The sequence below is a fragment of the Bos indicus genome, chromosome 22 (genome assembly GCF_029378745.1).
Source record: "Bos indicus isolate NIAB-ARS_2022 breed Sahiwal x Tharparkar chromosome 22, NIAB-ARS_B.indTharparkar_mat_pri_1.0, whole genome shotgun sequence".
In the NCBI taxonomy this organism is placed as follows: domain Eukaryota; kingdom Metazoa; phylum Chordata; class Mammalia; order Artiodactyla; family Bovidae; genus Bos; species Bos indicus.
Genome location: NC_091781.1, coordinates 23,011,637 through 23,038,164, shown reverse-complemented (window position 1 = coordinate 23,038,164; position 26,528 = coordinate 23,011,637). Strand labels below are relative to the sequence as shown.

At 42.1% G+C, this 26,528-nt stretch overlaps 2 protein-coding genes across 6 annotated transcripts in view; one reads left to right on the top strand and one right to left on the bottom strand.

Annotated features, from left to right (window-relative positions):
* TRNT1 (tRNA nucleotidyl transferase 1) overlaps positions 1 to 848 on the top strand; it is a 23,703-nt gene extending 22,855 nt beyond the window's left edge. For all 4 annotated transcript variants that reach the window (XM_019984545.2, XM_019984544.2, XM_070776301.1 and 1 more), the window contains exon 8: positions 118 to 848. In XM_019984545.2, the coding sequence (XP_019840104.1) occupies positions 118 to 366 (249 nt within the window). In that variant the 3' untranslated portion in view covers positions 367 to 848. The remainder of the gene's footprint in view (positions 1 to 117) is intronic.
* Positions 11 to 26,528, bottom strand: CRBN (cereblon). 2 transcript variants are annotated; one of them, XM_070776300.1, is made up of 11 exons: positions 26,267 to 26,528; positions 20,734 to 20,846; positions 19,925 to 20,127; positions 18,941 to 19,090; positions 14,213 to 14,372; positions 7,889 to 7,951; positions 6,893 to 6,977; positions 6,177 to 6,292; positions 5,785 to 5,849; positions 4,779 to 4,910; positions 11 to 3,314 (listed from the first exon to the last, which is right to left on the bottom strand). In XM_070776300.1, the coding sequence occupies exons 1-11, from the start codon at positions 26,496 to 26,498 to the stop codon at positions 3,134 to 3,136; spliced, it is 1,500 nt and encodes a 499-aa protein (XP_070632401.1). In that variant the 5' UTR covers positions 26,499 to 26,528; the 3' UTR covers positions 11 to 3,133. The 2 variants fall into 2 exon arrangements, with proteins under 2 accessions (XP_070632401.1, XP_019840101.2); XM_019984542.2 differs by lacking the exon at positions 26,267 to 26,528 and adding an exon at positions 24,254 to 24,347.

The following is a 26,528-nucleotide window of genomic DNA, read 5'->3' as shown; positions in this document are numbered from 1 at the left end:
ACCCACAGTGTATTATGTGAATTTCCTTTATTTTAAATGAAAATTTGCACATTGCATTTATTTAAATGTCAGCATAAGATCATTGCAAGTGTGGTGATGTTTGGTTTTGGCCCTCAGTCTAGAGAAGCTGATGCGACGGCTCGTGTGTGTGAGCTTCTCAAGTACCAAGGCGAGCATGGTCTTCTGAAGCAGATGCAGCAGTGGTCCATTCCCCCGTTTCCTGTAAGTGGCCATGACATCAGGAAAGTGGGCATTTCTTCCGGAAAAGAAATTGGGGTGCTCTTACAGCAGTTGCGAGAACAGTGGAAGAAAAGTGGTTACCAACTGGAAAAAGATGAACTACTGAGTTACATAAAGAAGACCTAAAGTTGACGAGAGCTGACTACTAAAAAGCAGAAAATTTTTGGTAAGACTAGTTTTCTTTCCCCTCCCTCTTAGTGAGATTTAAGAGACTCGATTTAAGAGACTCAAATATATAGCAGAATGAAAGCCAGCTTTCTCTTCAGAAGAATAAAGGTCCTATTTTATGAAAACTGTATTTCAGGCACTAAAGTCAAGTCTACTTCCTCTTAATCTGATTTGTCTCTGAAGCTTGTAATTCTCTTGGAATAGTCCTACTGAGAAAAGTACAGTTGGCGCCTCTCAATCTGTCTAGGCTTTTTAAGGAGGAGTTTTGGTTGGTTTTGTTGCATGTGGCAGTGCTGAGATTGTTCCTAAGAAGTGCCAAGTGTCTTGAAAAACACGTTTCTTTGTATTTGCAATTGAAATAACTGGGTTAATTTTGTACAAGGATTGTCTATGGTGTCAGTTTTTTTCTGAATTCCAGAATAAACTTGTGTTTGAATACAGCTGAGAATTTTGCATAAAATATAACATATACAGTTGAAGACTAGATGTGTCCCAAGTGGCTGGCGTTCCTATACCCAGGACGTGTTTGTAGGGAGCGTAGTTTAGGGCATAGTTGATAGTTTTCTCTGTCAAAATGAAATTTCCCTAACTTCCTGGTAAGCTGAGAAAGCTTAGCTTAAGATTCTTGTGCCCATTATTTTAATAAACATTTCCTTTGATACTGGAAGATGAATGTGGTCTCTGACATTATATATCAGGTGCCGTATATACTTAGTGCCGGCACTCCTGTCGCTTTAAAGTAAAAAAAAGGTCATGGCCTACATATTTGCTCTGTAAAGATTTGAGCCTATGTGCTTTCAGTAGGTTAAGAGGTAAACAGCACGAAGTATTGTGTATTTCGGCTGCTGTACTGACATTTTATAACTCACTTTCCTTTCTGTGTAGCCAGTCAGAGCATCTTGGTGCGCTTTGGGCAAATAGCACTTTTGGACTTGATAACACAGAAAAGCACATTTCTGTTAAAACCCAGATAAGAGGAAGTGTGACACTCACTCAGTGTAATGGGGGCTTATGCTGCGAGAAAGGGAGCCTCAGAAACACCTGCACACAGGTCAGTAATTGAATGCTTATGAAGTAACGCTTAAGATATATAAGTACTAGTAAGATATGTATTGGCGCAACATTTTACAATTCCTACTGTTCTATATAGGACGTATGCAGATTGAGCTAGTAGAGGTCTGGTTTTGTCAGGTTAAAAGACCTCAGATTAGTATTATATGCATATTTTATATACCAGAATCTTTTATCTGCAAGAGTCAGTAAACAGTACAGAACATTCTGAGCTGACACTCTTCCAGGGTAAATGTAAAAGCAGTGTTTCCTTACTACAGCTGGGGTGGACATAGAGAGGTGCTGTGCTACCGAAAAAAACACTGTGGGATCCCTTTAGAGGAAGTTTTGGTTCAGTGTAAGACTACATGAACAAACCGTAAGGTAGTAATAGTAACGTCATAAAAACCCAAGGTTGTTGGTTGTAAAAAGGCAAAGAAAGGCATATTTTAAAGAATCAACAGCATTCTTAAAGTGGGTTTTCGTTTACTCTCTTTACATAAATATGCAACATGATACTCAATTTAGGTTTCTAGTCTAGGCAGTCAAAACCATTGCATTTTTGGAAGAATAAAATATTGGTAAATTAAAATGTAAGAAACTTCAACAGTTCATTTTTGGCCACATACATTGTACCTAATTAGCTGAACTTTTCCCAGTGAATTATGTAAAGCAGTGGAGAAGTATCAAAATGACACCAATGTGAAAGGATCCAATAAACCCCTTGAATGTGTAAGCAAAGAGGTAGGTGGCAAATCTGTCTGTCTAGAAGTTTATCTTAAAAATTATTTCTTACACCTAAAGTATCTGCATCCGAGTAGATATTTTACATTATTTAAACAAACATGTTTAGCTTTGCTTTTATAGTTTCCTTACAGAGTTTCTCACTTTACATTGAACAAAAATAGCCTATGAAATACATCATCACCTCCAGCCTGTAGGAAGGAGAACGTGTTTTAGCATCCGTGCTCCACAGAGTCTAAGTTCAGATTCAACTTTGAAACAGAATAACCAAACACTGAGCAAATACACCAGATACTACTATTCACTAACAAACATGTTAGGAAAACTTTTATTTGGGGGCTCAAACTGCATATTCAACTCTTTATTTTCAAAATTTACAAATCAGTATCTCAGAAACTAAAGAAAAGGAACACAGCCCTTTTAACATTTACACATTTCCTCGCCTCTTTCAAAAAGGAACAGTACTAGAGCTTGGCACCCTCCCTTCTGGAACGTCTGCCCTTTGGAGCACTGATGCAAACACGCCATTCTGTTCCGTGTGTCAGGATCAAATAAATGATGAACTGCGTTAATTACAGCAATTGATAGGAATTTCAGATTTGTTTTGTGCAGAAAGCATGCTCACCAGTTTCACAGATGTCTTCATGTCCGCTCAGTGATAACACTACCAGGCATATCAAGAGTCCACAGGACAACAGCACCAAGCTCCTAAAGTAGGTATTCCTGAAAACCAAGTATTCTAGACTGCTTCTCATCCTCTTCAATAGAACATCTTAGTTTAAATCTTGAAATCCTGTTGTTCGACTAAGAAACTGCAACCTTCCATGTAATGTTGCTTTTACTTAGGTATGCATCAAAAGCAGTAATTTCCAAAGCAGATCTGGTGTTAGAATGCCAATGTGTTAAGTAACCTTATCCCTACTGTATTCGTTTATAAGCAGAGTATTACTTTGTCAGGGCTTATGTCATCTTCCGTATCTGGGATGGTGGGCAACAGAGCGGATCGAGTCAAACCCCAGAATTTTTGAGGTGACATGTCTTTTTTGGTGGCTGTAAATTTCCATCCAATATGGCTGGCACAGATCCTACACTGGGCAATTGTCCAGGCATACCTACGAGATTAAGGAAAGGTAAATCAGCTCAGGAACTGCATCTCTGTATCCCAGCCTATCACCTCAGAAACCTGTTAGAAAGACACATCTTTTCGTAGCCAAGTTCTAAGGATGGGGAAGAGAAAACTCAGAGCTTTGATTTATACAAGTTCCCTGAAACAGATCTCACAAAAAAGATTTTCTAATTTGTATCATCATGGTAATGCATTACAAAGTTGCTTCATTGTGCTCTTAAGCCATGCTTAAATTTTTTTCTCCAATGCCAAAGAAGAAAAAAACTATCTTATTAATACAGGTTTCTTTATACAAATTGCTGGTTGCCAGGAACACACTGTAAATTGTAGCAGCATTTTCCTAGTTGTTTTGCATTGAAGTCAAGTTAGGAAATAACAATCAACTGTAGAAATACACACTTCTTCTCTGAGTTAAAACTGGGGATGGAAGAAGTTAAGTGTTTCTCTCACATAAGATTTAAGAACTGCTTTTCTAAAAGAAGAATGGTTTTGCCACATAATTTAACAAAAATATAAGCCCTGGCATTAGAGGAAAAAAATCCCAAACAAACCAGAAGTCACCCAAACCATGTAATGAAACTTTTTTTTTTCAGGGATCCATATTTAGTAGTTCTGTTAACCAGTTAATTCTACTTTTAGTCCTTAAGAATGCTATCACATAAGATTGGCCAGTCCAAATGGCATGGTTCTAGGTCCAGAATAACAAATACAGCCACTAAGCCCTGCTCAGCTTGCCTCTTTCAAAATAAAAAGGCTGAGCCAGCGTTATTGGCTGAAGGGATCCCACAAGTTCTCAGGTAGTGTCGTAGGTCCCACAGTCATACTTTGAAGGTCAATAGGCTAAGCCAAAAAAACCAAAGCCTACAAACTAGAAGAAAAGCTGGATTCTGCAGGTTTTGTGTCTATCACTGCTAGGGTAACAGTCGCTAATTTTACAAATTATAAAATACAGATATACAGTGGACCCTTGACCAACACAAGGGGTAATCCACCTATTTTTTATAGTTGGTCCTTGTATCTGCAATTCATCTCTGCATCTAACAATTCAGCCAACACAGAAGCAGCCAGTATTGTAGTATTTTACTACTGAAACATCCCTGCATCTAAGAGGAAAGCGGAAGTGAGCGGTTCAAAACCATGCTGTTCAAGGGGTCTAGTTTTACTGGCTCATGAAACAGTTGATATTTCACTTTCCTGTCAGCTCATTCTGAAGGCGTGTGGATCAGCGGTATAGTTGATTTAAGAACTGCAGCAGCCACCTGACTACATTCAATGAGACTGTGCAAGAGTAACTTTTTCTAGCCACTCGTGAAATGAACATTTAAATAGCTATTTATTTCATTGCCTATTTCTGATGATAAATTCTAGCAACTCTCCTTAATACTCTTTTGAGCTTTACTGCTCAATTAAGGCACACACACAAACCCAACAGGGGACGCCACTGCATTACCCAGGAAACCAGCTGTGGTCTGTAGAAGGCCGGCCAATCAGGTTCAAGTTGGAAGCCTTATACACGGTAAGCGTCTCATGCACGTATCCGTGAGGGTTCACATAAGCTGCCATTGGCCCACATAAAGATAAACTAAAACAGAGAATCAGCAGAGTCAAGATGGGGGGAAAATCCTACAAAGTTCACCAAGAAACGAGGATGAAAGAGCTGTATAGTGCAGTTAAAACCAACCAGAGGCTGGCAGCCCAGTTTTATTTGGTGTATGTCTTCCCTTGTGGCTCAGCTGGTGAAGAACCCGCCTGCAATGCGGGAGACCTGTGTTCTATCCCTGGGTTGGGAAGATCCCCTGGAGAAGGGAAAGGCTACCCACTCCACTATTCTGGCCTGGAGAATCCCATGGACTGTATATGTATAGTCCACGGGGTCGCCAAGAGTCGGACACAACTGAGTGACTTTCACTGGTTTTCATGATGACAAAAAGGAAAGTAGTACTGGTTTTTTTAATCTTCTTCAAGATACACAATGTAATATACAGGGAGCTCAAGCTGCCCAAAAAGGGTGAGAGGGGAAGTCCAATAAAAGGTTCCATGGGGTCGTTCTTGGGCATCTGAGTACTGTGCAAACAGTACTGTGTATCACACAGCATCGGTACCTGTCCAGAAGCATGTCCTGCGAAACTCTGACCCTACGTGGTGAAACTGATATCTGAGTGGAGCAGTGCATAGAACCCCGTAGGTACCGAGAAAGATACAGTTGATAGATTTTTAACAAGGTTGGGGTGATGGGAGGTTTCCTTCCCCAGGCTCGCTCATTGCTGTGAATAATCCCGCCCACAACCACTGCTGTTCTGGTACCCAGGCAGGAGCCCGTATTTCATTTGCTGAGTATTTGTAATTTAATGGAGGGAAAACTATGGAGAACAGAAATACAGTCTAGGCTGTTGTTCTGTTAGTGCAGTTGGGAAAATGTACTCAGATGTGTACTAACAATGTAATAAAGAGCTCACCTGAATATTTCATTTTTGGTTGTTATTTCTGTTTCTTGACATTGTTTACAGCAAAGTGACGTACACTAAAATATTTAAGAGAAAATTAGTGGGGGAAATGCTCCAAAGTGTTGATTACTTTAACTGTCATTTTAAAGATGGAACGAGGAAGACACAAGCTGACATATTCACTAAACTAATGACCCTCTAGGATACACAGAGGAATGCAAAACAATTTTTCTCTCTTATGATCGCAAATGAAATGTTTAAATAATCCTTTAAAATACTGGTAATGCAAACCACAATTTGACTACATGACTCAACACCTTACAGACAGCCTTGTAGGTCCCGACAATGCAACTCCCCCAACCCCAGAGCAACAGAATGTGAGCGTCCAGGCGTTCACTACTCACTTTATTCATAATGTCTAGTTCACAGCGAAGTCGTTGGATTGCACTACCGATTTTAAGGAGCTGAATTCGTAATACATCATCAATAGGAAGACAAGCAGCTACTCTGTAAGAAAAATCTTAGAGACAGGATAGGTTTTCTCAAACTTACGAAGCAGATACATATCAGATAACTTATGAATGCCATAACATCCTTTTCAAATAAACCCTTCCCAGAGAACACACTTCACACAGTTATAAACAATACCAACATGCATCAGCTCTCGTGTGTGTATATATCTTCTTAAGGACGTAACTTCTTTTCCCATACTTGTTTTTGTAAATGTCTTATACGTGAAATCAAACCCATGTTATTAAAAGTCACTTACTAAGAGACGAGAAAAATAGTTAAATTGTACCTAATTGACAGCTATGTAAACACAACAGTAAGTCTTGGAACTAAGGTCACCTTTAAAGGCACCCTGAAGACCAAGGAAAGGAGTCTTTATACCCAGATAGCATTTCTGGATGCAAGCTATTTACTGCAACCTGAGCCTTTTATGTCTAAAATAGGAATGCTCAGAATTAAAATTAACTAAAAAATACTCATTTGTTTTCTCTGTAATTTATGAAAACAAATGCTTTTTCAGGATAATAAAAAAAGTTTTTGTTTCACTTAACAGAAAACTTACAAAACAATTTTAGTAAAACATCATGGGAAGAAAGCTGATTTTTCATACCTATTGGATTTGAAGGAAGAGAATCTTCTTTGAGATTTTCATCCCATTCGCGTAGCTGTTTCTTGATTCTATCCATTAAGGTTTCCTTGTTTGAAACAAGCCATAGTAAGGGTCACACACTTTCTACACTTCACTGTCAGCTTTTCAACTCAATAAATCTGACATATTAATAGCAATGTAAGTAGTTACTATCTAGTGAAGTTCCAGTATATACATGTCTGTTTTCTTACACAGAAATGATTGCACCCCGTGCTTAGCCCAGCACAAGGCTGGCTTTCCAGCCTCTGTCCCCTGGGTCTGGCTTCTCAAGGGCCTCTCTCCTTGCCCTCTCCAGGAAAAAGCTGCACTAGCAGCTGCTACCTACACACCTCACCTGGTGCGTGTTTACCACATCAGAGTGCTCACTGTCTTTTCGCAAGTGGATGTAAAAAATACTCTGGTCTATTACATACTTCTAATGCCTCTTAAGCTGCTGAAGAGCAGAGTGAACCATTCCCTTCGGTGTTGCCCATGTGCTAAGTGCTCACAACCTACCACTTCAGTAAGCCCAGAGCTCCAGCTCCTACATTCTATGAACTATCCCGACAGTATCTTACTGAATTTTTCAAGCTGTCATGATGCCTAATATAAAAAATTTGAACTGCAAAAGCACTGTTGTATACATCAATTAGTACCCTAAAAGCAGGAAACAGAAGTGGACATACCTGTTTATAAGAGAACTAAAACACTGTTAAGGGTTCTGTTTTTCTAAATGTAACTGTAACTTGACAACAAAATTTTAACTGCTTAATACACCCAAAGCTGCCAGAGCATCTTGTCCTGAAGTCATAAGCCACTATCCACGGACAGAAGACTGAAGGTCTATTCGTTAGAAGTCAGGTCTGTCCGGCAGTATGACTGCTGCCTTTCCCCTTGAATGAATGGCACTTGTTCCGTCTAATGACCCTCACGACATGGCTTCTCCTGGAAGCAAAACTTTCAGTGTAAGTTACTTACAGCATCATATAAGGAATACAGCCAGCGAGGCCAGGAAGTCAAATTTGCACAATGAAACTTTCTCTGAAAAGAAAACAAAAGTCACTTAAACAGCATAGAATCAAGATCTTAGGGTAGAAGGAACCACATTTAAAAACCGATCTTGGCCCACAAAGACATTCTAATTTCAAAAAAGATGAAAAAGTTTGCAGAGAATCCCATAAGAGATGACTATATTTGACAAAGATGTTTTTACTTAATTCCTGTAAAACTTCAGTAACTGATGGCAAGACTCAATAAGTAAGATATTAGTCCTCAGAGTATATATTCAATGTGATACCAATGAATTGGAATTCAGAAGCAGTTTAAAGTTCATCTGAAAGAACAGATGTGTTAAAGCAACCAAGAAAATCTGGAAAGAGAAGTGTTACACAGAACAAAGACGCACTGCAGCAGTGCTGGGAAGAGCAACAGGCTGGAAACAGCCCAGCCAGCTATCAACGGCAGTTCAGTGTGATATGCTTACACTAGAGAGGTGCTACACCTGACCCAAAAAAGCACAGAATATAAAGAATGATCACACTTCTCTATACACAGAACAAAGCCTGCACATCTACAGACATGTTGACTGTGTACAGAAGCCGTTCACTGACGGAGGGCGGCACACGACGGTGGGGAAGGGGCGCTGTGCCTGCAAGACCAGATGGCGGCTTAGTGACCACGGGAGTCGCTTGCTGCGTTAGGGCCTAGCACAGTCAGCAATGTAAACGATGAAAATAACTTACCTGAGTAATCGAAACACTACAAGTTTTTGTTTCCTCATTTATCAAATCCTACTTGCTTGTAAGAACTGGAATGGAATGGTGAGCTTTTTCTAGATTCTGAGGCTTGCGAGCTCCTAATGGAAGATACACAACCACAAGTTCACAGTGTATGCCGGGAAACCATTCCTCTGCTCGAGGAAGTCTCTGCCTACGCTACACACAGCCTACCATTTCAAGACGTCTCTTTCGTACATAAATACTACTGCTCTCACTGCTACTCCTATTATTACTCTGGAACAAGACAAAAACAGACTCTAATGTTCCCATGGATAAGGTAATAAGCAATAGTAGCCACACAAATCTTGAAAAGAGAAAAGCTGTGATGGCGTTAGTGGTCATATTTTTACTTACAAAATACAAACTGTCAACAGTTACATAACAGCATCCTGCTGGGGCATAAACAGACTGATCACAGAGCAGAAGAAAAAGTAAAACACATGAATCCGGGCTATAAGGCAGCACAGGTGTGCTGAGTGAACACGGGGGCCTTTCAGAAAACGGCAGAAGGACACTGTGCAGCTACCTGGACGGGTGCTGGAGTCATACCGAGAGAAACACACGGATTGAAGCTTACACTCTGACGTCAGTAAGAAAAAATGAAGTCAAAAGGAAAAGACGACATGTTTCTTTGATGAAGATTCCTTCACACAGGGAGGTATCGCTAGCTATGATTCAGAATACAGAAGTATTAAAAAAAAATTCAACTATATAACCACCAAAATAGAGTTAAAAGACAAACATGACAAAACTATGTTATGTTTGAAACTAACTGCAGATAAAGGGATAAGCTTCCTTTACACACAGATAAGTGTGTAAAGAATTAGCAATAAACAGAGTGCGGGTGGAGACAATTCGAATTAAAGGAAATAAGACATGCTCTTAAACACAACACGTCACACGTCACACGTCATTCACATTCAGAGAAATTCAAGTTAAACCTTCAACAAGCTCCTGTATTTCACTTAACCAGATTAGCAAAAATTAAGCTGGATACTACACAGCCTTAGTGAAACACTTGAGTACAGACTGGAACAATCTCAAGTAAGAAACTTTGAAAATACTTGTCAACATTACAAATGCAGTTGCCCTGACATCCAGTAATCTCACTTCTCAAATACTGGCCTATATGAAAGGTCATACATAACTGAGTCCAGTAACGTCATTAATACAGAGAATACTGCGCAGATTTCAAAATAAGAACTGCTCTGAAAACTAGAGACAGAAGAATCTCCTGCACTCTTAAAACAAGATGCAGGACAGCATGGATCCTCCTACATAAGAAACAGGAAAGAAGATTTATCTGTGTTTTACACAAACTCTGGAAGAAGACTGAGAAGCTAACCTGTGAGCTGCTGTTTGTGGGTCCCGCCCTTGAGTTACGCTCAGTTCTTCCCTGCTCCGTATGAGAAGCAGGAGCTTATGAATTTAGCGGAGACCAGAAAGCTGAGCTTCAGTCACTTTCTTATCTCGTCTCCACATTTACTTTTTTGTACTTCATACTCTTTTCTCAGGAACGTGCGAGGGCTTTATAAATGAGCAAACAGTGTGGGCAAGAAGGCAGTGTCCTTAGAAACATATACATTGTATTCTAAGTAGGCTGAAACAACACTTTCCTCGTTTTGAGAGAATTTCACTATAGTAAACAGTGAAGAGAAAAAGACACTGTGAGAAGAGGGAATAAAGAAACAAGAGTTTAAAGATCAAATCACTGAATGAGAAAGGTTTCCAGATGTAAGTGGGTTTGGAAGAGCACTGCCTGATTATACTAGCCTAACTTCTCAGTCCTTAGGGACAGTGTTCCCTTGTCAGAATGGAAGAGAACCGAAGCGTAAATACTTTTCTCATTTCAACTGTTTTGTTTTCAATGCCAAATGTTGAGAGGTTACGTACACAGTTTCAAGGTCAACTGAATACACTTCAGGAAGACTCCACTCCACTCCTAGATCCTTTAAGTATCATTTTCTGGTGGAAAAGTGGGTGGCAACCCGATTAGAGTGAGTTATTTAAGAATCAACTAAGCTTCTCCCAGTTCTGGCCTCGTGAACCGCTTCTCAGACGCAAAGACGCGAGAGGCCCTGCCAGGGCCGTGGCAGGCGCCGCAGTCAGATGTGAGTGAACTCCACGGAGGGCTGACCCGAGCCCCAGGTCGGCCTGAAGACAAGCGCTGTGACAAGTCAGCGTCTGCTACAGGTACAGCAGAACAACCCCTGAGGCGGGTCCAGGGCCCCTGGAGTCGCCTCCAGTGCCTCCGCCAGCCCTTCCCTGCACTCCCCGCCAGGCTGGCATGCCGGCAGGATGGCTCCCAGTGGGCTCTCTAAAGTGAGGCAGAGTCTGCAGGACGCCTGGAGTCCAAAATAGAGCGGCTGCTGTTTTTTCTTGGCCTAGTGATCTAGATCCAAATTTCAGAACCTAAGAAACTACCCAAAGTGTAAGCAACAGAACGATCAGAAAAAACACACAGATGAAGGCATCTGTAGCTCTGAACACCTTTTATATCTCGCTCATTCCTCAGCACCTTCTGTTTAATCCTCAGCAGTTCTGAACATGAAGAAAACTGAGGGCCAGTGTTTGAGAATCCACAATTACTGGAGAAATAAGACAACAGGCAGGTCAGAGGATCTGGCTCCTAATGCCTGATGGCCCGGCTGCAGAGGCCTACGTCTGAATTCAACACAAACAAGCTGAGGTGCTTTGGCCACAGAACAGGAAGGAGTTAATCAGTAATTCACACAAAAGATTTTTCACAAGTTCTGTTTGTCTAACCCAAGTTCAGGTTTAAAATGTCAAGATCCTACAGAGAAAACACAGAACTAGTTGTCCAGAGCACTTAAGTCAGGAATTAACTCCACAGACTCTCACTCTATCCTCAGAACTGTGCCAAGAAGTAACTTAGGATTTTTAAATGGTTAGGAATTTTTAACAAAAAAATCTTGTTGTGGAAGAACTATTATATAAATAAAATACCTAATACCTCCTGGAAAATATCCAATGATTGAAACCCACAGCTATCTAAATCCTGAGAGACGATGTAATCCTGACACGGTGACCTCGCCATAGAGCATCTCAGCACCACCCAGCGCCGACACACTGCTGGGACTAAATGAGTAAGAGAAAAACTTCCCACTGCGCTACTGGTCAAATAAACATGATTTAAAGTGTATGTAAAGCATCTGTATTGGGGACATCCCTGGTGGTCCAGAGTACAACTGTACTCCCAATGCAGGGGGCCCAGGTTCAAGCCATTGTCGGGAACTTAGATCCCTCACGCTGCAACTAAAGATCCTGCGCATGGCAATGAAAGATCCTGCACGCCACGATTAAGACCCAGTACAGCTAACGAAATAGAAAATTAGATTAAAAAAAAAAGCATCCGTATCAAGTCTGAAAACAAAAGTATTGCACAGCTATACAAAGTTACTGTGAACTTAAGCTGTTTGCTCTTTAGTCGCTAAGTCACGTCAGACTCTGTGACCCTCACGGACTGTAGCCCGCCAGGCTCCTCTGTCCATGGGATTTTCCAGGCAAGAATACTGGAGTGGGTTGCCATTTCCCCTCTAGGGGAGTCTCTCCAACCCCGGGTTTGAACCCTCATCCCCTGCATCTACTTCTGCTTTACTGACTACGCCAAAGTCTTTGACAGTGTGGATCACAACAAACTGTGGAAAATTCTTCAGAGATGGGATACCTTACTTGCCTCCTAAGAAATCTATAGGCAGGTCAAGAAGCAACAGTTAGAACTGGACATGGAACAACAGACTGGTTCCAAATTGGGAAAGGAGTACATCAAGGCTGTTTATTGTCACCCTGCTTATTTAACTTACATGCAGAGTACATCATGAGAAACTCTGGGCTGGAAGAAGCACAAGCTGGAATCAAGACTGCCGGCAGAAATATCAATAACCTCAGATATGCAGATGACACCACCCTTACAGCAGAAAGCGAAGAGGAACTGAAGATCTCGATGAAAGTGAAAGAGGAGAGTAGAAAAGCTGGCTTGAAACTCAACATTCAAAAAACAAAGATCATGGCATCTAGTCCCATCACTTCATGGCAAATAGATGGGGAAACAATGGAAACAGTGACAGACTTTATTTCACTGAACTCCAAAATCACTGCAGATGGTGACTGCAGTCATGAAGTTAAAAGATGCTTACTCCTTAGAAGAAAAGCTATGACCAACCTAGACAGCATATTAAAAAGCAGAGACATTACTTTGCCAACAAAGGTCCATCTAGTCAAAGCTATAGTTTTTCCAGTAGTCATGAATGGATGTGAGAGTTGGACTATAAAGAAAGCTAAGCACGAAAGAACTGATGCTTTTGAACTGTGGTGTTGGAGAAGATTCTTGAGAGTCCCTTGGACTCCAAGGAGATCCAACCAGTCAATCCTAAAAGAAATCGGTCCTGAATATTCATTGGAAGGACTGATGCTGAAGCTGAAACTCCAATACTTTGGCAACCTAATACGAAAATCTGACTCATTTGAAAAGACCCTGATGCTGGAAAAGACTGAAGGCAGGAGGGGAAGGGGACGACAGAGGATGAGATGGTTGGATAGCATCACCGACTCAATGGACATGAGTTTGAGCAAGCTCCTTAAACTGGTGATGGACAGGGAAGCCTGATGTGCTGCAGTCCATGTGGTCGCAAAGAGTCGGACACGACTGAGCGGTTAACTGAACTCCTGCACTGGAAGGCAGATTCTTTACCGCTGAGCTATTACTTCAAATTAGGACCCTAGGATAATCTACATCAAAATTAAAACCGTCGATACTCGACGAAGAGTAAAGGATGATTAGTACAGGATTCTTCAGGTTACTATAGAAACTGTCTTTCTGTATTTTTAAAAGACATATCTCAGAAAGTAATTTTAAATTTAGACACTAGAAATTTTTTTCCTTTAGGGAGAAACCATAAATATTAGGTATTTTATACTCACAACTGATACATCTCACAGATAAGTACAAACAAGTTTCACTGGTATTTGTCCTACGAGAATGATCTAGTCAAAAGGATATACTCAGGAATTAAGGCCCTAGAGGCAATACTTTTAAAGAGCGCCTAGTCCCAAGCCAGTTTTGGTGATGTCCATACTGTTGCACAAAAACAGCTTCCTTTCAGAAGCCCACAAGGAGGAAGCAACTGCCACTGTGTCCTCTCCCACACTCTCTCCCCAAGTCTAGGTGCGTATGACTCAAGAGCCATGCGCCTCCTGTGACCAGTCTAGTAAGCGTTTCCTGCAGCATTTAGAGCTACAGCGAAGTAATTCATAACTTACAGGCATAATAGCTGGAATACCTCACAGTATTGTAACATTTTACTTGATTTTGCAAACTGCTCTTACATAACAGCTGCCTATGAAATTTTAGAAACTCCGGCTATGAACAAATGCCAACTATAGTATTGCTCAGATGATGTCTGGGGAAGGAATCATGAGAGCTGTTGGTGTTTCTTTCTTTAAACAAGAAAAAAGCAACCTGTCTTTGCTTTTTGAACATGCATAAAAAAAATCAGTGTCTCACCTTCTGGTATTTCTGCCACCATTTATATGAACACTGGTCTTCCCATGAGACAGGTTTTGAAGGAAATATCCGGCACTTATTGAGGGATTCTAATTGAACTGCAGACATGGTCGAAGGCAGCACACACTCGGGAAGAATCTGCACCTTCGCCTGCTGGATTCTACAATACAGAGAACCAGGCGCGGTGTTCATTAAAATAAAGAGAACCAGGCGCGGTGTTCATGTTTAGGATAAACCAACTCTAATCACTACATTTCTAACCATTATGGACAGCTTCAAGTACTAAGATTTTCAAGGTTTTCTTTTTTAAACATATTCATCAAATCCTGATATTAAGATACAAGAAATTTTCAAAAAATATTGTATTTCATAAATCACACCAAAGTTAAAACCAAAGGTAACCAAAGATTTTTCTATCTCACTGTGGAATGGAAAATGCTATTTCTACATTTCAGACAAAGCCTGTAAATGAAATCAAGTTAAAAAATCAGTATACCACCAACCCCTGATATGCTGATACTTCTATAAAAATTTCTCATTCTTGGACACCCCATCCATCCCCTCCCCTCCCCTCACTTCTTTATGTTGCCTGACTCTTACATCTATCCCTTCTCACGAATCACCTATCCTAAGAAGTAGGTAGGTAAAGGAAGAGAAAATCAAGAACCCTTTTACATGGATAAGACTTGTAAAAGGGATAACCCTTTTACATGGAGAACTATATGTAGCCTTATTTCTCTGTGCGTTCCTTTTCTCATTCCTAAACATTTACCCTGAATATGCAAAGAATCAAAATCCATATTATCTTTAAAAATTATTTCTGCTCATATAGTAAAGTCAACATTCAACAATGCTACTTGAGAATATCATAACTGCAAGTTTCTTCTCATGAATTAACGCCAAAAAGGCTGTACGTCCAAGCCACTGTCTTATGAGGCACTGAAAGAATTATCTCCTATTGTAACTTTTCAAATGCAGAAAGTATCAACAATCCAAATGCTGGAACAAAAAACACTATCAGTCAGAAGAAGTCAAATATATTACAAGTCTCTGCTTCACTATTATCCATGTTCAGGAGGTCTAAAGTGGTCTTTCATTGTGACCACTGTCTCAATCCACAAAAACTTATGACACTTTAATACTTCTTCTGATTTATTAAATGAAAATAGCTAAACGTGTCTGAAAATATGTAGGTTTACTGTCATGATAATATTAGACACACTCCACTCACTTCATTTCTTTCTTGCAAGCTCAAATTTAAGTCTACATGACTTTGGAAAATGGTAACATAAATCTGACTATGTTCAAATGTTCTTACGTTATCAGAGTTCATTAAAAACAAAAACAACTAAATAATCATGTTTTCCTCACCTAATTCTTAAGATTTTATTATGATACTAACATTAATGCTACAGAAACATCAGCTTAGAGATCGTTTTAATAATTAGTGTACACAGGCTGTGTAAATCGCCTCAAAGGGTGAACACTGCCCTGTCTTCCTCTGTGAGGCACCCCCAGGGTCTGCTGCACACACGGCTGCTGCTTCTCCCAGCAGCTGGGTTTTGGTTTTAACATAAACTAGTTTTGTTTCTTCCCAACCTGTTTGTGGCAGCTGTTGTGGCAGTTATTATAGCTACCTAATCTATATAAATATTTTTGAAGTAGAAGGAGCTCTATACAAAATGTTCCTCAAGTATAGCTGATTTACAGTGTTGTGTGCATCTCTGGTCTACAGCAAAGTGATTCAGTTGTATATGTATGTACGTTCTTTTTCATGTTCTTTTCCATTATGGTTTATGACAGGTTATTGAATATAGTTCCCTGGGCTATACAGTAGAGCCCTGTTGTTCTGTAACTTATGTAAATACTTTGGCAACCAGGAAAATAATTACAAAATTAAAACTGCTTTAATGAAACACTAGCTTGAGACCAAAAAAGGCTTTCAAATCAGGTTCGGACAATTCTAATAGGGAGAAAAGTGTATGAATCTGGAAGGTTTCTGTGCTCATCAAAGCCCTTGTGAGTATCTTCAGAATCTCTAAAGAAAAACTACAGGTATGCACTGCAGATAGATGACGCGGTGAAAGCAACTGATGCAAGACAGACTGTCAGCTCTATCTGCAGACCCAACATAAAGACAGTACCTGTCTTACCATCAGTGTAAAACGAATGAAGGGGCTTTTACATATTTTAAGTTAAAATGTTTAGGATATATATGTATGTATTTTTATGAGTTCTAGTTTTAATCACCTTTTTGACTAAAAATTACTCACCTCAATTATGGTAAGTACAAGGGCTTCTTTTGAAATTACAAATAGAGTATTAATCTCCCCTTCCTCTCTACATGTAAGAAATATTCAGGAATTTCTAAAACAGTCCTACAGAGATGCAATGATACATTTCTACTTTTTTATTCACTTTTCAAAAAAAAAATTCGATCTGTTCAGAAGATGTCAAAGAAATACAGACACGACGTGGAAGGGTCCGCAGGCAGCAGCACGCCTGTATACGTGACGAGTCTTGATAAGACAGATCACTACCGTCTGGTCCTGCATTACAGACACAAGGAAACCGGCCTGAGCTGCAGATGTGCAAGGGAGGGATTCTGGTTTGGTGGGAAGAGCACTGGTTTGGAAGTCCGGGGCCTAGAACTCACCAGTGGTGCCCACGAGCTGCACAGCTTTGGGCAAACTTCTTATCTCCATCGCACTCAGGTTCCCTTTCTGAAAAAAGAGGGGCTTGCACCACATCCTCTCTAGTCTCTGCCACCTCACCATTCCCACTGAAGGTAGTCATAGGGCCAGAAGGGCAGTGGGCCCAGAGAATTCTCACTCCATGGAGGTCTTTTAAGACAGACATTTTTGTGAAAGCCGTGGTGGTGGGTCTGAGGAATACCAGGCCCTTCCCAGTCCTGTCCCGCCTCATGAGTTTGATGCTAATCTCTACTTGAGTCCACGCACATCCGTTTACTTGCTTTCAGAGTCAAGGCTCTGTTGCCATCTTGTGTTCAAACTAATTTTCCACAATCACAAGTCACTGATGTCGACAGCCTCAGAAATATACTTTTCCCCAAGTCAATTTGCTATTATGGTTTCTGGAATATAGTACTCACAAATATTCAAAATTTTATAAGCACAAAGGTAGGAAGTACTTTTAAAATGGAACTGTCAGTAAAATGCACAGCACAAACAGCTTGCTGTCTCAGCACAGGGCCCTTGGGGGGATGCTCCCTCATCCGTGGACACTGATGGTCCCAAGCGCAGAACACACAGGAGTCGCATCAACTGGCCTGAGCAGCCTGCATCCTGAGGGACAGACACACACGCCACTGACGACCTGTGTTCAGCACGGTGAGAGTTCCCGGAGCGAGTGCTCTAGGGAGCACCAGGCGGGAGCACGGACCCCACGGGCTCTGGCACTCCACCCCTCCTGCTCCTATGCTCGCTCAAGCCCCGAAGAGGGGCTGAGTACACTCACATTTATGAATGCCCACTATGTGGAAACACGTAAAAGTTACTGCCCTCCGCAGTTCATATTCTTAAATCTTAAAAACAAAAAACCACCACCACCCTCTGAACGTTCTTGATTTCAGAAGACATTACCTGTCCAACACAGAGGTCTGACAAGACTTTCAACTGTGACTACAGATAAAAGAGACCAATTCCCTAAAGCTGGGAGGACCCAGGAATTTGGATCTTTCTAAGACTTCACTAGTGATTCACTGGTGATTTATATGCTCCAGAGTTAAGAACCATTCCTATAAAGGAAACACACAGTGATGAGGACAAATGCTCTGTGGTTTTTTTGGAGGTCTGCAAAGTGAACTGCATTTTTTAAAATGAGGTATTCCTTAAGGAATACCTTAAGGAATGAGGTATTCATTCCTCGTTAAGGAATGAGGTATTCATTCCTCGTTAAGGAATGAGGTATTCATTCCTCGTTAAGGAATGAGGTATTCATTCCTCGTTAAGGAATGAGGTATTCATTCCTCGTTAAGGAATGAGGTATTCATTCCTCGTTAAGGAATGAGGTATTCCTTAAATCTGTGGAAAAAAAAAAAAAAACCCTAACATGAGAGTCACACCAAAATGGAAGTGCTAAACAGAACACTCAGAGAATTTCTCAACTGTATAAGGCACAGGGGTGACAAGCACCTCCTGACCACTTAGTAAATATATGATCCACTGCGGTGAGAGAACATTTGCAGTGAGAGAACATTTGCGGTGGAGATGGGCACACAGGGTACATGGTCTCCAACACCCAGACAGAGCGGGTGGCAAGCGTGACCACCGCAGCCCTTGCAGCCCCTGATGCTGCACACAGCTCGCAGAGCCCTGACTTCCCACCCTTCCCAATTTGAAGAGAGGTCTTCGATCCCAAAGAAGCCCTGTCCCAAATGACACTGCCTGTTGGGGATACATCAGTGCTCCGAAACCTAGAGGGGCATCAGTCACCTGGACATCAACAGAAAAGATGCCGCGGCCTCCTCCCCGACTGGTCGCTCTCTAGGGATGGGAGGAAGAGCAGGAACGCACATGTCTGTAGTGTTACTGCCCAGGTCACCATGATGCACAGCAAAGTTAGAAACCCTAGACTGCACTTTCAAAGGGAAAAGAACTAGTTCAAAGCTATAAAATGTGAATGTCAGCAAAACAGACAGAATATAAGAAAACTACTTCATTTTATGATGTTTGAGGAGTTTTAAGATAGACAGACAGTGTTTCTTACCCGTCTGACTGTGTCCTGATCTCAAGGACTTTGAATCTCTGTCTTCCGATTGCTTTCACTTTCACAACCTCGATTCCAAAATCCTGTTCTTCTCGGTAGGCATATATCTCTGCTGTTGTTCCAAATTGTGCTTCCCTTTCCTGTACATTACTTCCAAGGTAAATTTTTAAAAGGAAACAGTTTTAAACATTTAATTTTCAAATATGCAAAGTTGACAAAAGCAATACACATGGAAAAACAATTTATACCATTCTCGCTGCAAAGCTATTTAATTTTATTAATTTTAGAATCACATGGGGAACTGATATATATAGAGAGGGCCTCAGGAAGTACGATTAGAGCCCAGTAGCAGAAGAACAGATTTCTAGTCATTGAAAATAACCCACAGCTGACAGGGGTTAAACTGTCATTTCCCAAGCTAAACATTCTTTTATTCAGCAGATCATCCTTTCTGCCGCTTATCAGCAGCTCTGCACTGGGCTGAGGGGGGAGGGGAGTGGGGACTTCCTGTATCAACTTCCTGCCCCCGCCACTGATTTCCTCTAGTTCTTATGGGACACTTGACACTTAGCTTCAACTTACCACTTGTCTACGAGAGGACAACTTGGGAATTTGGAGAGACAGAAAATAACCAGTCACTCCTTTGCAAAAACCATCCTTTACAAACAGTGTAAAAGCCCTCTTTTTCTTGAAGACAGCGCTTGAAAATAAGGTTCTAGAACTGTTCTTCATTATCTATTAATGATTTTAAAACTTTCACATACTAGAAAGTTAACTGTGTGTGAAAGTTAAAGCTTGACTTAGATGGTAATGATCACAGCAAAATATTCCAACTTCCACTTCCAAGCTTTTTATGAGAGTGTTTTACTTCACAGCCTTGTCCCAACTTCTGTGCAGGCAAAACAGTAGTCAGTTTTGCCTTAAAACCACCTCTCCTGTGAGTGCACAACAGAGTGTTAAAGTCAGCTGACCCTGAGATTTTACCTGTACGCAAGCACTGCGAAGGTTCTGTCCTTCTGAATTAAGTTCCGCACCATACTGACTTCCTGAGGGCTGAAGAGCTGGAGAGGTAAGGTCTGCCCGGGGATCAGCGTCATCACCACCTGTGGCAGCACGGGGATCACCGGGCAGCTGTCGTCGTCGTGCAGAGTCCTGCCGTGGAACTCCTCCATGTCGGAGCCCAGGTACTGCGGGGGGCGCACAGGCTCAGTCGTCACGGATGGCAACAGAACACAAGCTCAAGAGGCCACGCGCAAGCGGACATAAAGACGCGCACGTGGAAGGTACCCCCGTGTAAATAGTAAATACGCCGGATCAGCGTCCCACAGGGAGTCTGTGACTCCTGGAGGCAGAAGTCTCAACTCCTTGTGAAGAACCTCATATGCAAATTACAGAGCATTTTTTAAGCTCAAAACATTTGATTTTGACTAAGCTCGGCATCTCTATGTCTGAAAAGTATAAATGATGAGTATAAAATGCTAGTATGTTAAATAACACCCTGGAATCCTGCGGTACAGAGAATAAGCAGTACTTTAACCGTTCTATAACTAGCCAAGATATAAGGAGGGTGCCAAGTGTGCAAAGAATCACTTGTAATAGACAAAGTACCAAACTGCTTAAAAATTAAAGCTTAACACTATTTATCAGTTGGCAAGAAGCCCACATCCTCATCCACGATTTCAAGCATGAAGTAATATCAGGTAATGCTAAAAGCAGTCATTCATTTTCAAGAACTTTTATCTACAGTTAAATGTACACATCTCTCATACTAGATCTAATACAAAGTTACATACTGTATGTGATGTCGGCAAACTAGTGTCAAAATTTATGATGTTTGGTTTCTTGGGTTCTTTGTTATCCTGGTCTTCAACTTCCATTTCAATTTCATCTTCTTCCTCTTCCTCTGCTGTAAAAGTACAGTATTATAAGCAAAAACCAAAAAACAGAGGAATGGGGATATAAAAGCTACGTTCCCGTTCAAATACGTAATTCCTTCTTAGGGATTCCAGGCCCGTGGGAAGAGGAGTTCTTATGGACACCATCCACACTTGGGAATCTCGACAGTACTGTGAAGAGGAGGCCAGAGGGGGCGTCTAGGCTGGGTCTGACTCTAACTACTTCTCTTAAACCAATGTTTAAGTTTAGAATAGTTTAAGATTTACAGAGAAGTTGCAAAGATGGTAGAGAGTTCCTTATACCTCACATCTGTTTCTCAAGAGGTAACATCTTAATTAGTGTGGCACACCTGCCATAACCAGGGAATCAGTGTGGGCACAGCACCATTAACTAAACACATTTTATTCGGATTTCCTGAGTTGTTATCAACTATGCTACTTCTGTTCCGGGACCCTGCCCACGACACCACGTTACATTTAGTCGTCAGGTCTCCTTAGCCTCCTCTGGGCTGGGAGGGTCTCTCAGACTTTCCAAGGAAGTTTTTGATGGCCTTGACAGTTTTGAGGACTATTAGTCAGGTGCTTTGTAGAATGTCCCTCAAGTCAGAATTTTCTTGGGGAGGAAGCCCAGAGAGGTGAAGAGCCATTTTCGTCATGTCTTATCAAGGGTGCACACCACTGACGTGTCTTAGAACTGCTGAGGCTGACCTGGATCACCTGGTGGGGTGGTATGGGTCAGGCTTCTCCACTGGAAAGCTCCTTTCCCCCTCTTTTCCACACTGTACTCTTGGGAAGCAAACCATGAGGCACAACCCACATCTAAGGGGTAGGGATTGTGTCCCACTTCCTTGAAGGGTGACCACCTGCATAAATTATTTGAAATTCTTCTGCACAGGAGATGGAGCTCTTCTCCCTCACTAGGAGCCGATTCTGACACAGCAGACAATTCATCCCACGAGATGAAACCTTAGTTTCCTCATTTGAAAAATGACAGACTCAAGCAAGACAATCTCTATAAAGTTTCTTCAAGCATTTAAAGCATTTCTAGAGAAGACAGGAAGGAAGGAAAGAGGAAGGGACTAAAAAGCAAACAAGCTCCTAAATAAACTTCTAAATAGATAAAATGGCTTTGCAAAATAGTTACTTTCTGCTGTGCATATCATTATTTAAATCTAACCACCTCCAGCTAGGTTCCTGACAAGAAAATATAAATGTTTTTCAATATGGCAACTGCTTTGGACTTTCTATTAATTCTTACAAAGTCCTTAGATATAAGGGTTTGTCAAAGAGAACAACCTAATTATTTCAACTTAAATTCAAATGTTCAGTGATTTAACACTGCATACAAAATTTTCCTAAGAACAAAAAAATTCAACGAGACCAAGAGATAACAAAGAAAAATCTAAACCAATGACAAAAATATACTGCATCTACTTCCTTGCATTCACAATTCTGACGGCATGGCTTTCATCGTGCTCTTTTGACACTTTACTGCTCTATTATGCAAAGTTTTAAAGGTCAACTTTTAGCTCAAAGGCTAGAACTCTTAATTTTTAAATTTACATTTTAACTATTCTGACTTCATTTCAAAATTATTTCCTTTATATAAACTAGCCTTTCTCCTATATATGGCTGAAACCCACTTCCTTCTACTTGGCTGTTTATGTATTATTTTATGCTTTTTTTTGGCTGGGACAGATTCTTCAAATCTTAAATATTAAGCAACTACTTAAGCACTTAAAGGGAATTACTCTTCCAAACAACTCATACCCCACGGAAGTATGGACAAATGACTGTTTCTAAAAATAAGGCATACATGATTTGCAGGAGCATGACTACTGTACTGACAGTCTCTCTGAGCCCCTCGCACTCTCAATTTTTTTTGACAAAACACACCGTTCAGAGCTACCAGGGTGAAGTGTGATGACTCATCTCATGCAGGAGCACCATGTGGATACCAACAGAACATCAGCATCTTCCCTAACACACTGGATTTGGCACGGATAGAGTTGGGCTGATGTCTCTGAAAAAACAGCTCAGCTCTTTGATCAAATTCAATTCAGCTAGGTTGCTTCCAGATGGACCACTGACTCTGATTCTAATCTATTTTCATGGAAAAGGTCCTTTCCATACAGCAGGGGCATGCCTTCAGTCTCTTCCTCCTCTGGCCCACGCCCCTCCCAGTGGGCAAAGTCATCCTCCAAGCACAGCTTCCCTTAGGTCTGAAATCCACAACTGCTTCTCTCAATCCATGGAACAAACTCACGACCCCACTGGCAAGAGATGCAAGCTTTCCAACACTCCGCCCCAACCTACCTTCCAGGCCTTATCTTCTGCGAATCTATCCTAGGTCATAATGCTTCTGGATGTCTGCAGTTCACTTCACAGGGCCTTTCCCCAGTCCTTCTCAGCCACAGTCAATCCCTCCCTCTGACGATTTACTTATCTGGCCTACATCACTGACCTTCTGCTAGTTATATTTTCAGGAACCATAGCTACACGATAAACTTCTTCAAGTATCAGACTGCATTATACCTCTTTTTACCCTCAGGATATATAACACACTTTCTGGCACACAGTGAAGTGACTCCGCTAAGTCTCAGTTTGGCTGATACGCCTCTTGCAAGGCAACTCTTGTCTACAGCATTCCATGGCAAAACTGTACAATTATTCCAGACTTTTTTTCTGCCCACTATTCCAACATAAGGCCATGGTCTAAATTTTCACAAAACATAAAGGAAAGAGAATCCCAAATTTAATATCCCAGTTCTAAGTATCTAAAATTAGGCGCATTCTACCATGTACTTGAACTACAGGCCTAAGAACAGACCAAACACCGGCACGGCACTGGGTGGTTAAGAGACACCAGCTATGCAGACAGACAGATTTGACTAGGACTCCTGGCCCTGTAACTGTATGACCTTGGACAAGTCACACACTAACCTGCCAATTCATTTCTCACCCACCAAGTCAGGACTACAACAGTGGCGTGGGGAGGATAAAATGGGGAAATGCACGCAAAATGCCTGGGGCAGGACCAGTGACACGGTAGCAATTAATAAATTAGCTGTCACTCTTATGGGGGGCGGGGGATGAAGTCCCAGAAAAGTCTGGGATGCTGGGCGGCCCCAGTCTCCCTCTTTCCCCACCCAGTTTCAAGCCATTTCCTTGGAGCCAAGTTCTGGGCACACAGAGGATGGAGAGCACGGAGTCCCTGCCTTTGGGGACAGCCTCCTCCCTCCCCAAACCCTCGTCCCCATAGTAGGGAGAGCCGAGCTGCAGCAAGAAACACTACGGTCCCGGGCCCGCGGCCCCGAACAGGTTCTGCACCACCCGCCAGCCTCCCCGGCCCCGCCGAGCCCCTTGCGCCTCCGGCCTCGCCTTCTCCCGCTGCCAGGAACAGGCCCCAGGCAGTTACCGGGAAGGAGCGGCAGGTGATTGCCCATGTTGTGCGCAGCGTCCTCCGGGTCTCCCTCGCCGGCCATGTCTGTTTACCCGCAAAGGAGCCTGGGACAGGGCGGCGCCCGGGCCGCCAGGGGAGGGCCGGTGCAGCGCCTCTGTTGCTGCGCCCCAGGCCACAGCTCCCCCTTGCGGCGCCCGCGGGGAGGACAGCGCACTGGCCTGCCGGGAAAGGCAGGAGGGCCGGCACCGCGCGGGGACTCAGCGCTGTGTCAGCTGCCCTTCGTGCTCGCTGCGCTTGGTACAGAGCCCTCGCCTGTTCCCGTCCCTGGTAGGACATTTCACACACATACGGAAACAGGCTCAGATTCTTCAGTCTCAACCTTGCTCTTGACAAGGGAGACGGGAAGCAAATAGGAACCCATTTATACAGCCTTAGCTCCAATTCTTAAAATAAAAACTGTATACATGAAGACTGGGAAAATGCATGTTATTCCAAAGCCGGCTGGGTTATACCCGAGTTTCTTTACAACAATCAAAAGTAGTTTTCATATATATTTTCCAAAATTAATAAGCATTGGTCTGAAACAAATACTAGAAATGGTAAGAGAACAGAGAAAGGCCTATGATTGGCAAGTGAGATTGTCAATATAAATAGCTTACTCGTTATTACTTCAACTAAAATGAGTCATTGTGTTACAAGAGAAATAAAAAATGGAGTTTTCCTAATAACAAAGGGAAGAGTGAATGGCAAAACAGGCCTATAAGTTAAGCAACCCTAGTTTTACTTTAACTTTTACTATTCAAAGTGCATGTACCTAGACTTGTCCTTCACAAAAGAATTCCACAATCACTGTCTGAGTCTGTGTGAATCATATACTCCACCGAGTCACCTGGCGTTCATGTTTTTTTTTTTAATTGGATTGTAGCTGCTTTACAAGGTTGTGTTAGTTTCTGCTGTACAAGGAAGTAAATTAGCTATATTTGCCCACACTCCCCTGGAGCATTCTTCATTTCAGAAAGGTCATAGGCAATAAACCAGGAGCCCACCAGACCCAGTTACCTAGCTGCCTGATGCCACTTGTGGCCATTCGAAATTTTGCAGAAGAAAGAAGAACGCAACACCTTCACTGCTTTGATCCTGCTCACCGACCCCAGACCATGAGCCTGCCTATAAGACGTCTCCCTACTCCCCAGGAGGCGGGCACAGTCTCAGAGGAACTAGCCTGTGGTGTTCCATCTATGCCTGGCAACAAAATAAAGCTACTTTTCCTTGTTCCTCCAAAACTCTGTCCGCACTGGTGCACAGAGGGCTATTTGGATGATGGACAAAAGCTTTATTAGTGTCTTTTCACTCTTTTCAGTGATGAAATAGAATACCTAAACATGGTGAGAAGGGTGAGAGGAAGAAACAGCACTGCTCTGAAGAAAACAATGAATCGAACAGTTTAAAATACGTTTGTTCCCAAAGTTTGCTCGCTGAGAAGTTAAAAGCCAAAAAGCTTGGAAGAGAGGCTGACGGATCCTTTCAGTGTCATTCCGCCTTCTGTCCCCGAACACCGCTCTGTGACCTTGATCAATTCTTTTACGGCTTCTAGCCATAAAACATGATCAGTTTATCCATTTGCCAAATGAAAGTAGGCCAAGCAGTGTCTCAGGTTTGTTCTAGCTAATAATGGCTGTAGTATTCACGACAGCATTGCCTTTTATGACTATATAGAACCACTACAGGTTATAGATTAATAACAGCTACATAGGATATACTGTCATGATGGGTTATTGAAAGTAAGATGGTCACTCTAGACAGGTGAAGGAAAATACAAGAGAGAATGATAGACCTATGAGAGAAAGGTGTGTGTGTGTGTGTGTGTGTGTGTGTGTGTGTGTGTGTGTGCGTGCGTGTGTGTGAGAGAGAGAGGGAAGAAGGGAGGGAAAAGGGTGATTACAAGTACACACGTATATACATTATCAGTCTCGGTTTATAGAATTATATAGTTCTATGATCTACAGAATTGCAAAGAACTGTGCTTACCTCCAACAGAAGTTTCTTTACCCAGGAAGCACCTGGCCCCTAAACAAGGAAGCTCTGACCTCCCCGGGCCCTGCCCAGAGGTGGCACCAGCACCGTGCCCCTGGGCTAGCCAAGCATCCTGTGGGGAAGAGAGGACAGCTGTGAGCCTGGCGGGGTCGGCAGATGTGGCTGGAGAGGCACTCACGCCTCTTTCTTCTTTTGTGCTCGGCCCCTGGGTCACCGCCGCTGCCATCTGTGCACCTTTCGCTCCCCGTTTGCCTCC